At 40.8% G+C, this 11,091-nt stretch overlaps 1 protein-coding gene across 6 annotated transcripts in view; it reads left to right on the top strand.

The window, feature by feature from the left end:
* The first annotated feature begins 4,179 nt into the window (after nucleotides 1–4,179).
* dbn1 (drebrin 1) overlaps nucleotides 4,180–11,091 on the top strand; it is a 110,687-nt gene continuing 103,775 nt past the window's right edge. For 5 of the 6 annotated variants that reach the window (XM_066716419.1, XM_066716421.1, XM_066716420.1 and 2 more), the window contains exon 1: nucleotides 4,191–4,394. In XM_066716419.1, the coding sequence (XP_066572516.1) occupies nucleotides 4,312–4,394 (83 nt within the window). In that variant the 5' untranslated portion in view covers nucleotides 4,191–4,311. Of the gene's footprint in view, nucleotides 4,395–11,091 lie in introns of all 6 variants that reach the window. The other variant, XM_066716423.1, reaches the window with a different exon arrangement.

Below are 11,091 nucleotides of genomic sequence, written 5' to 3'. Positions count from 1 at the left end.
CATTTAGGGATTTACTAATCAATAAGTTTAGTAGATATAGGTCTTAGAGTTACCACAACAGTTTTTGTACTCACACAAAATGGTTGCAAAAAGCCCCCACAAATTATCTTAATTAGAAAAAATGCAAAAATCAAAATGTTTTAATTCCAATGACACTCCAATCTTGCTAATGGGTAAAACATTTCCCAACTTGAAAAACCAGGCCTGTAGTTAGTAACAAATCATAACAATGACAGTCCCCATGACAATTGTGTGAAAATGTGCAGACTTGACTTTGCGGAGAGAAAAATACAATCAAAGATTGCATCTGTCCCCTTCATGGCTGTCAGCACATACCGAAACATTCAGCTGTCTGTGCTAGTTAGGGTTCTGGGCTGAAATGGACAAGCCTAAACTAATTGCTCTGATAGAAAAAGTGGCCTAGGGAACTACTAGATTAAGCACGGACACAGGTATTAAGGTCACAACTTGGTCTGTGGCCTTTGCCTTTGTTTGGTATTTTGGGGGCGTTGGAACCGTTTCAGCGGTCGGCTTGTATGTTTAGCAGTACAGTATATATATTTTTTCCAACTTCTATTTTTCAGTTAGCTGGAGAACTGCTGTTGGCACCCCATCTAGTTCCTGCTAGACAGATGTCTGCCTCACAATAATCAGCATCACAATTGGAAATAATTGGTACCTTTTTCAGGCAGTCTGTCAGAAGGGGGGTGGGTAGGAGGAACAAGTGCAGCTCTGAGCACAGAGGAATAATTAATGGTAACCCACTTACCGAGCCAAGAGGGAAGACCAGGGGGGAAGGTGAGCAGGGGTGGTATAGTGTGTGGGTGTGTGTGGGTGGAGGGGTAGAGCTTGGGGGTGGAGTGTGTGTGTGTGGGGAAGGGTGGACGCTACTGTCTTGTAGGGGGACATTAAATATACAATGGCTGAGCACAATGGGGACACAAAGTGTGGCCTGACTTTCGGTGAGTACTCTAATGTGACTCACGTTACACAAGTCAAAACCTCAAGGTAATGCAGACTCGTGTAGGGTCGGATTTAGGTGTCCATCCATCCATTTTCAATAACCACTACGTCTGGTACAGGATCATGGTCTGCTTCACATCGATTAATCCATTCGAAATCCAATGGGAATCAAAGTGTGCTATACTAGACTAAATGAGATGTCACCTCAAAGAAACTGCCGGTGGTTTTGTTTCATGTGTCGTGATGGTCAATCACAGGTAACCTTTTGTGTAACTGGAAACATTCTGTAATTGGAAGCACAATGTAAGAGCCTGGATCCTACCGTGGTGGTTGATGTGTTAGTATCAGTGTTCCAGGGCCATTGGACAAAAGATAAAGATGTTCCAAAATAATCCTCCTTGCTACCCGCTCACCTTGACTTGTAAAAACATTACATCAGTCATCCTGTAAGTTGGACTTCAACTTTTCTCTGGAAATTAGGAATCTTAAAGTCTGCAGCAGACATCCCAATACTAATGGGTCGGCTTGAGCTAATGTAGCATTTATAGTAGAATAATTTGTAAGAATAATATTTTTGAAATGCACATAACAGGTTAAACAGTGTGTGACATAGTTATGATAAAAAATATATATAGTAATATGAATATAGTTAAATAGAACAAAACATAAAAAACTAAAGAGATAAACTTTAGTGCATATTCATATACTACAGAATGAGTGGGAATCAGCACAGTAGATTGTTGAGTGATGTGTTTAGAGCAGTTCCCAACTCATACCTATAGTAAGTGGATGGGTCTTCATCCATAATACAGTGGTCATTTAGTCACTGACATGGTCTTTCTAGACACTGAAAGAAAGAATACTCATTAAGGACATATCTAGAGTGGATTTGTTTCATGATCAAGAAAAAGCTGAAAATGACAATCCAAAACCAAATTTGGGAGTACTGGTGAATGCATTTTCCAAGACACGCACAATTCCCTCTGATCCACGACATAGCCCTACTGGCATTATTGTTCTCAATATAGCTTAACTAAGGGATGGTTTTATTCTACCAGCTTGAGGTTTGATTTATCTCAGGGCCTCATGCAAGTCAAAGCAAGTCATATATTGCATTGACACTCCTGAAAGGATCTTCGACTGTCATCTGCTGTCCACTCTTAAGATTTGGATGCAGTCTTAAGCAAACAAAGAGTGTAGGTGACCAGTCTCTTACCTAGAAATGCAACCCCCTTCACACTGCCTGTGGCGTTGAGGCCGATTGGCTGTTTTAAATCAAAACCTGTCCTGTGGAAATAAATAAAGGCCACATTCCTCGACTACTACGCCATCTGGCACAACTCAGAGCATTTGGCAGGCTCTGTTCTGGGGTGGCCCAGTGTAGCTTGCTCAGGGTTTCAATGGCTTGTCAGCAGACATTGTAGAGACAATCACTTAGGAGTTGAGGCCTGAGGCGTGACTGGAGCCAACAGACACTGCCTGGGGTTCAGTTTCATTATGGCTCCTTTTATCCTTCTCCGTCACTCCACAGAAGCATCCCAAAGTGCCAAAGTCTGTGGTGGAGCCAGTGTAATTGCACTTACATTGCTCTGCCGTTGTGGTCCTGGTAGAGCCACAGTAGGTCATGCATTTTATTTTCCTTCTGCAGTTCCAACTGAGCAACAAATTACTTGCATAATGGTTGGCTTCATTAGTATGAGATAACATCTATATATATTTTTGTTTTGTCCAGGTCTTTGTGGATTGATTATTTGAAAGCTACCTATTAAACCAGTAGGACTCATCTGATAGAAAAAGGCTTAATAGATTGTTGTTTTTTCCACAAGCATGCAATAACAGTCGCTCCTGTTAAAAACCCAACAGGCAAAATTTAAAGAGAGTAGCAATTCCGGCTGTATACAACTGAAAGGTTTGGCTTAGTAAGAGAAATATGAAGTCATGGCCCTGAAGAGTAAATATCAAGGTCTCGTAGACAGGAATGGTTATAAGGTCAACAAAACATGAGCATCCCTCAGAAAGCACTCTGTATCGGAAAACATAAACATCCTCCCAGATGAGGTAATGCTCTGTCTAGGATGGTTATCAAAACAGGTCTGCTTTTGATTCGGTCAGAAGTGTGCTATTGCTTTAATAACTGCTTGATTTCAGGGGTTCAGGAGTTTTTTTTCTGGAAGAAATTCCCCATGTCACAGACAGGCCTCCCCTAAAAACCTTTGTTTCTGGGTTAATTTCCACACACTGTGGAAACCTGCTGTACGAACAGATTGAGGGAGACCACAAAACTGTACTTTTTCTCTCTACTCCCTGGACTATTAATATGGTACTGTACTTGAAGTGATAACTAACTCCTGTTTAAAATGCATGATAAACACTACAGACAACTTATCTCAGAATTGTTATGACAGTATAGTATGTTTTCTTTTTACTAGGAAAGCTACACAACTGGGAATGGTGTGTCATATCTGATAAATCAAATTAGGTTGCTTGCATTTTGAATAGCCAGCTTTCTGAGAATGTGTGCCTTCTAATTACCGACAAAGGATTTAATACCACCTTTCCCACATTTGAACAGTACCCCAATTATGATACTTTTTTTTGCCAATTCAGGAATGAACCCTTTCTGACCAAAACAGTAGTCACTGCCAAAAAAGTTCCTGGCATAAGATACTGTTAATAATAATGAACTTGCTTTAATGGTCTTGTTTTTCAGGCATGTGTTCTTTGAAGTGAAAAGAAAAGTGCTTTGTTTTGGAACACACTTTTAGTATGTGGTTACATTAAATGGCTACACTGTCCATTAAAAGTATTAACATGGTTCTGTCCAGAGAAACTGAGACCTTTCAAATATAATCTCTTTGGGTTGCTTTCTCAAGGCAAGACACACCCTCCCCAGCTGCCCATCTTAATTCTGAAATAGTACACTATCTATAGCAGAGGGAGTCTTTTATGTGTTCGGGCCCAAAACAACCTATAGTGTATCCAGTAAAGTGCAGTATAAATATAGAACCTTTATGAATTTACTGCGGAGTTCCAAAATGAATGTACAAATATTGATGTATGCTTTTTGATTTATTTAAAATGACATCACCGCAAGCCCCTCTCTTTCTCTCTGTCCCCCCCCCCCCCCCTCTCATCCCGGGCACTAGGACCCGACAATCCAGCACCTCCTCGCCAGCCATCTAGCACTAGGACCGCGCAGCTCGGTGGGTTAGTGCAGAGAAGGACCGTCTCTTTGTTCCAATCTCAATATCTGTCTCTTTTCCTCACTGTCTCTCCGCAGTCTCACTCTGTCCTCTGTTTATTCCATTACAGTATTACACAGGTCTGGATGATTGCAAAGACAGCAATATGGCTGTAAATCTCAGCAAGAATAGACTGGCCCTGCTAACAGCCTACCAGGATGTTATCAGCGAGACCTCGTCCAACGACTGGTAAGAGGAATTAAACGTGTATAATATTGATATGTGTGATACCGTTATCCTGAATCGTTGTTTTTCAGTAGCATTTTCTTAAGCGGCACGGTGTTTATACATTTGCCGAGCCCTGTGCAAGCAGATGGGGAGTCCTCGTTATTGAAACGGCGCCCGGTGAAATGCCTGGAGGATGGATGCAGCATCCTTTTCTGGGACTAGTTAATGTGGGATGGGGGATCAACCCGTTGGTATGCTTATACAGCCGCGCACATCCAGACTCATTGCATGTTGAATGACTGCAAATTATTGCAGTGTAAGCTGATTTCACCTCAGTGTGGTATGTGCATATTCATGACGACCCCCACCCCATACCACTCCCCCACAAGACTGACCAAACCAAGGATTATTGTATGTATTTTTTTTGCGCATATAATAATGATGGAATTTCTGTTGCATCCTGGGCGTCAAGGACACAAGTGTAATATCACATTATCTGCAAATAACGGCGCTTTGCTGTAAACTCATTTAAAAAAAAAATCACGGCAAGAAATACTGTATCCATGCTAAAAGATTGATCTACGTCAGAAATCCGAGCAGCCTGCAAAATTGGCGTGGGGCTCAATTGTGTGCTCAGACTCAGAGGGTGTAATTTGGCTAGTCGGCCGCTACTCCAGTGCACGGTGTAATTTGGGACCTCTGCACTTTCTATTATGAAATCAAACCTGATGCGAGGATATAGTGAACGCAGGTGTCGGCCAGTCGAGAAGTAACAGGCTTTTAAGCGTCCAGCCTTTCAAAACCCGTCTTCCAGTGCCATTGTCTTTCCTTGCCGTGGTTGCGCTATCGCCCCGTGTCCTGGCTTTGATCTCCCTGCACTTGCATGATAGCTCTGTCTGAGCTGGGCGCATCCCTGCATATACGCACTGCACTATGTGTACACGCGTGAGCGGCGTGTGCGCTGCAGGGAGAGATCGCGTTCGTGTAGCGCAGGGTTCGCGGAGCTGCACGGCTCCACCAATGGGATCGCTGGGATTCTGCAGATCTGCGCTACAAGAACGCGACTAAGGGGCTATCCGTATAGACGTATTTCCATTCCCACTCCCTTTGTGCGTGGATGTAAGGCAGTGCTTCTTTTCTTCTACGGTTCCGATTTCCCACATTCCCACAACGAGAAGACCCTGGTTTACAGCGGAGTGTCATAGCGTTTCATCATTCACAGATTTATACGCTAATTGAGAGATATTTACAAATAGACATGGGGAAGGGAGTATGTGTGTGTGTATATATATATATATATATATATATATATATATATATAATTTTTTTTTTTTTGGGGGGGGGGGGGTGAAGAGGTGTGTTACAATGAGCAGAAAGTGAAGGTTTAGCATTATGGTCAGTCGATGTAATCCTAATCTTTATTTTTTTCCAACGCCCCCTAAGCGCTTCATGGGTTTCACGTCAACTTTAATGACATCTGATACAGTGTTGAATGTTGTGAACGCGTGGATTTGCAAAATGAGCGTTACCTCTATAAACGGCACATTGAAATGATTGTCAAACGTTTGCATATAATTTACCCTTTTGCACAGACTCCCAGTACACGGCAATTTGATCTGTTGTCCCGGAAAAATGTAATGCAGACTCTTGCAAATTGTACTAATGAGGCAGGAAAAAACTATATATTCAAGATTATTGCTAAATCACACATCTGTCAAAGCCGATTAACTCAAAATCGAGTAATAAGCTTGACAAGCCTCAAATTGAACTGGGAACCCAGAACCAACCCAGAACCAAGTTGGCTATTACAGAGCCAACCGGGCCAAACTAATCTGAAATATTTATATTTCTTTCATTATTGGATTTATACATTTGCAAATACAACCTTCTGTGTTGTAAATCCTTGCTATTTATCTTATATGTGTCTGTGTGCCATTCTGAGGAGAGAGGGCACAAAGTGGGCATGCAAAATAATACTGGAGCTTTATTAACAACTTAAAACTTAGTAGAACATGGAAGGGGTGCATTTCATTTAGTCCTTCAAGGTTGTCAGACACAGCAGGTTGGAATTTGGTGGGTTTCCAAGTGTTACTGCAGCAGATATTGAGCCAGCACTTCGAGGATACAGTAATTTAAAGGGGGAGAATTACGTTTTTATATGTTTGCAACTTGTTAAACCGTACTTCAACCAATCTCTGTACAAGATTGATTGTAACTACTTTATAATGTGTGTGTGTGTGTGGGGGGGTGCTATCCAATGCATCAAAATGTTTACAGTTTTATACATATATATTCTGGCTAAGTTCTTTATAACTTAGTTGAAGTAATTATATGCCTAAATGAAGCACTTACCTTTTCTCCAGGTCATAAAGTGTTGCTAATTTAATGAGATTTGTATACCCTGTGGGACTGCACTGTGGTCCTGCAGCACCAGAGGGGGCCACCACTACTTCCCCATGGCATTCACTTCTAACAGCACTTAATAAATAAACCTAGATGCTTTGATTAACAGAAGGAACACTGTCTACATTGTTAAACTGTTTAACACTTGAAAAAACTGAAACCGGTATCCGTCTGAGTTTAAGTGGGAGTTTATGGTACATCTGTAAAAACAAACGCTTATTCTCTTAAATGTTTTGGCCACTTGGAAAAGGGAAAGGGAGGTGTTGTGGATCAGTTCCAGGGTTCCCAGTTCAATTTGAGGGAGGTGACTGGACAGCCTCCACACTCTTAGTCAGCTTGGAGCGTGTGGGAAGCTGCACCTTGCCCTTTTAATGTTTTTTTTTTTTTAATTAATATAATTCTTTCGTGCAGGCCCAGTTTCCTTAATTCTTGATGAAAAGGGCTCTAAACAACAAGAATTGAGCACTCTTTTTATAATGCCCTTTCCTCCATTTTAACTTTCCCTAACCATTTCTTTACAAGACCCATAGCAAAAAATAAACTGCCTTTGAAGGGAACCAAAATCAGCATCCATAAGTGTACATAGCGAAAAATAGGTAGGTGTCTATTTGTCTGGTCAGGCAACATCACTAAGGTACTTATATGAATGAACAGAACTAACTGAATCATACAACACTTTGATAAATATAATAGTAATAATAATAATCTTTTTATATAATGAGTGTTGTATTTTAACCATGTGTTTCTACAACTCAAGTTACAAGAAGAGAAATGCTTAAAAACATGATGTTACAAATTTAAATCACTGGCAAGGTTTGAGACCTTCTGATTGCCTCCAGTTTCACATTTGATAACTTAGGCATAGTTGACATGTCTTTGGTATACTCAATGGACCTGCTTCCATTGACTGAAGCATTTGAGATGGGGTCCATATACAGTTAGTTCCATAAATATTTGGACAGTGACACAATTGTCATAATTTTGGCTTTGTACACCACCGCAATGGACTTGGAAGGAAACAATCCAAATTGGGTGAACGGTGTAGGAATTACACCCATTTTTAAATCTGGTCCCCCCAATTTTAGGGGCTCAAAAGTAATTGGGCAAACTAACATAATCATGAATTAAATTGTGAGTTTCAATACTCGGTTGCAAATCCTTTGCAGTGAATGGTTGCCTGAAGTCTGGAACCCTTAGACATCAGCAGATGTTGGTTTCTACCCTGGTGATGCTCTGCCAGGCCTGTACTGCAGCTGTCTTTAGTTCCTGCTTGTTCTTGGGGCGTTTTGCCTTCAGTTTTGCCTTAGGAATCAAAACAAATCAATCAGAGAGATAGCAAAAACATTAGGTGTGGCCAAATCAACTATTTGGTACATTCTTAAAATGAAAGAACACACTGGTGAGCTCAGGAACACCAAAAGGCCCTGAAGACCACGGACAACAAGTGTGGTGGATGACAGAATAATTCTTTCCCTGGTGAAGAAAAACCCCTTCACAACAGTTGGCCAGATCAAGAACACCCTCCAGGAGTTAGGCATATCTGTTTCAAAATCAACAATCAAGAGAAGACTTCACCAGAGTAAATATAGAGGGTTTACCACAAGATGGAAACAGGAAACAGGAACACCAGATTCGAGTTTGCCAAAAAAACATCTTAAGAACCCTGTACAGTTCTGGAACAACATGATGAAACAAAGATCAACTTATACCAGAATGATGGGAAGAGAAGACTATGTAGAAGGCAAGGAACTGCTCATGATCTGAAGCATACCACCTCATTTGTGAAGCATGTTATGGCAAGAGCATGTATGGCTGCCAAGGGAACTGGTTCCCTTGTGTCTGTTGATGATGTGACTGCTGACAAAAGCGGCAGGATGAATTCTGAAGTGTATAGGGCTATATTATCTGCTCAGATTCAGCCAAATGCTTCAAAACTCATTGGATGGTGCTTCACATTGCAGATGGACAATGACCTGAAGCATATTGCGAAAGCAACCCAAGTCTTTTTTAAGGTGAAGAAGTGTAATGTTCTGCAATGGCCAAGTCAATCACCTGACCTGAATCCAATTGAGGCTGCATTTCACTTGCTGAAGGCAAAACGCCCCCAAGAACAAGCAGGAACTAAAGACAGCTGCAGTACAGGGCTGGCAGAGCATCACCAGGGAAGAAATCCAGCATCTGGTGATATCTATGGTTCTAGACTTCAGGATTTGCAACCAAGTATTGAAACTTACAAAATTGAGGGGACCACATATAAAAATGTGTGTAATTCCTACACTGTTGACCCAGTTTGGACATAACTACCCTCAAATTAAAGATGAAAGTCTACACTTGATGCACATGTTGATTGTTTCCTTTCAAATCCATTGTGGTGTTGTACAGAGCCAAAATGATAACAATTGTGTCACTGTCCAAATATATATGGACCTAACTGTATATATGGTCCTGGGGCATCCTAAACATGCTTAATCCATTATTGGTGAATAGGAAATACTGAATTGTAAAATATATCAGCAGCGGGAGAAATGCCCTTTTTATAGCACTGGAATCCAGAGGGATATTACAAATGTATGTAAAGTTTACAATTCTCGCAGTGTGTGAAATATATTTCAATTGTTTTCTCTTCCATACTTCTCTCACATTGGGGACATGCACTTTAGGCTATTTTGGATGATTCTCAGTTTGGGAAGAAAGGGGTAATGTAAATGTAGCTCTGTTTTAAAGGTGATTGGTGACATTTGTCTCTTAAATAACTTAGGTCACAAACCCAGCGTTATGCTCATTATTTGGTCACAGTGGGTAAAAAAAGGTCTTAAATGATGGCAAACCACTCTTCTCCTAAGCCAAGGTTGAAATGTCAACAGCACATTCATTTTGTGACTTTTTTTGTCAGTTTATATTGATTTATTTAGCAAATTGTCAAAAACAAGCAGGGGATCTTGCTAGCAAAGAAATAAGCCCTCATTAATCACACTTGAAGGGAGATGAACAAAATAAGGAATATCAAGTCCTTGTGGCTCCAAAACATTTCAGATGGTAAGCTTTTTATATGTTGTTTGTGTGTGTGTGTGTGTGTGTGTGTTTTTCACAGTATCAGAATACATTATCCAAGTGACTTTCAAATGACAAAATAAGATATTAGAAAAGAAGGCATCTTCCAAAACCCATATTTCCTCATCACTTAATAGCAGTAACAAGGCTTCAAAGCGTGCATTATATCTAGATAATTGACCTTCTCAGTTCACTGATCACTAGTGGCTTTGGAAGGGAAAAGCTTAACCTTCTATATCAGTGTGCTTGTATGTCTGCTCTATTCACACTCATCTGATCCACTCGGTATTAAACTCTGACATTAGGCGCATTTACACTGCTATTTCTGATCCGGATCAAATGCATTGGTAGCATTTGATCCTCCTCAGAAAAGGCAGTGTAAACACTCAGCGATCGGATGAAATGTACCTCTCAGGGAGATGGTACGATCCGGAACAAACACATCGGTAGCATTTGATCCTGGCAGTGTAAACGCTCGACTGGCTCAAGTTCCGCCTCGTACTGGGGTGGCGTTTGTTTTAAAGGCAGGCTATGGACAAACACTCTTCACATCAGTGGAGCAGATAAGATAAACATAGCAGATTCCCTACTGCCCGTATTATTAATAAGCAATTTAGTGTTAATTTAGAAAATTATTTTGTTATTTAATGTTAGCAATTGTATTTTTATTTTCAATGCTTCGGTTGTGAAAAATGTGTGAGTCTCTGAGACCAAGTGGAGGAAGATTCTATGGTCTGATGAGACCAGAATAGAGCTTTTTGGCCTCAACGCTAAGCGCTACGTTTGGCGCGAGCATAACACCGCACATCATCCTGAGAACACCATCCCTACCATGAAGCATGGTGGTGGCAGCATCATGCTATGGGGATGCTTCTCTGCATCAGGGCCTGGAAACCTTGTATAGATAGAAGGCAAAATGGATGCAGCAAAGTACAGAGAAATCCTGGAAGAAAACCTGTGACTTGGGAGAAGATTAATCTACCAGCAGGACAATAACCCTAAACATACAGCCAAGCCACACTGGAGTGGCTTAAAAACAAAAAGGCCAATGTCCTGGAGTGGCCCAGTCAAAGCTGGGACCTCAATCCAATTGAGAATATGTGTTGATCAGTGGCAAAAACTCCTGATTAAATCCATTCTGATTTTACGTTGTAAAAAGTAAAATCCTTGCATATTTCGCAAATGAAGCATTTTAAATAAAATACAATTTATTATATATATTTTTTTGCTGACATAAAATATCAAGCCATTACTACTACAATAA

This window comes from Amia ocellicauda, chromosome 11, assembly GCF_036373705.1.
Source record: "Amia ocellicauda isolate fAmiCal2 chromosome 11, fAmiCal2.hap1, whole genome shotgun sequence".
NCBI lineage: Eukaryota > Metazoa > Chordata > Actinopteri > Amiiformes > Amiidae > Amia > Amia ocellicauda.
Note: the sequence above shows the minus strand (reverse complement) of the source record. Positions and strands in the feature narration are given on the sequence as shown.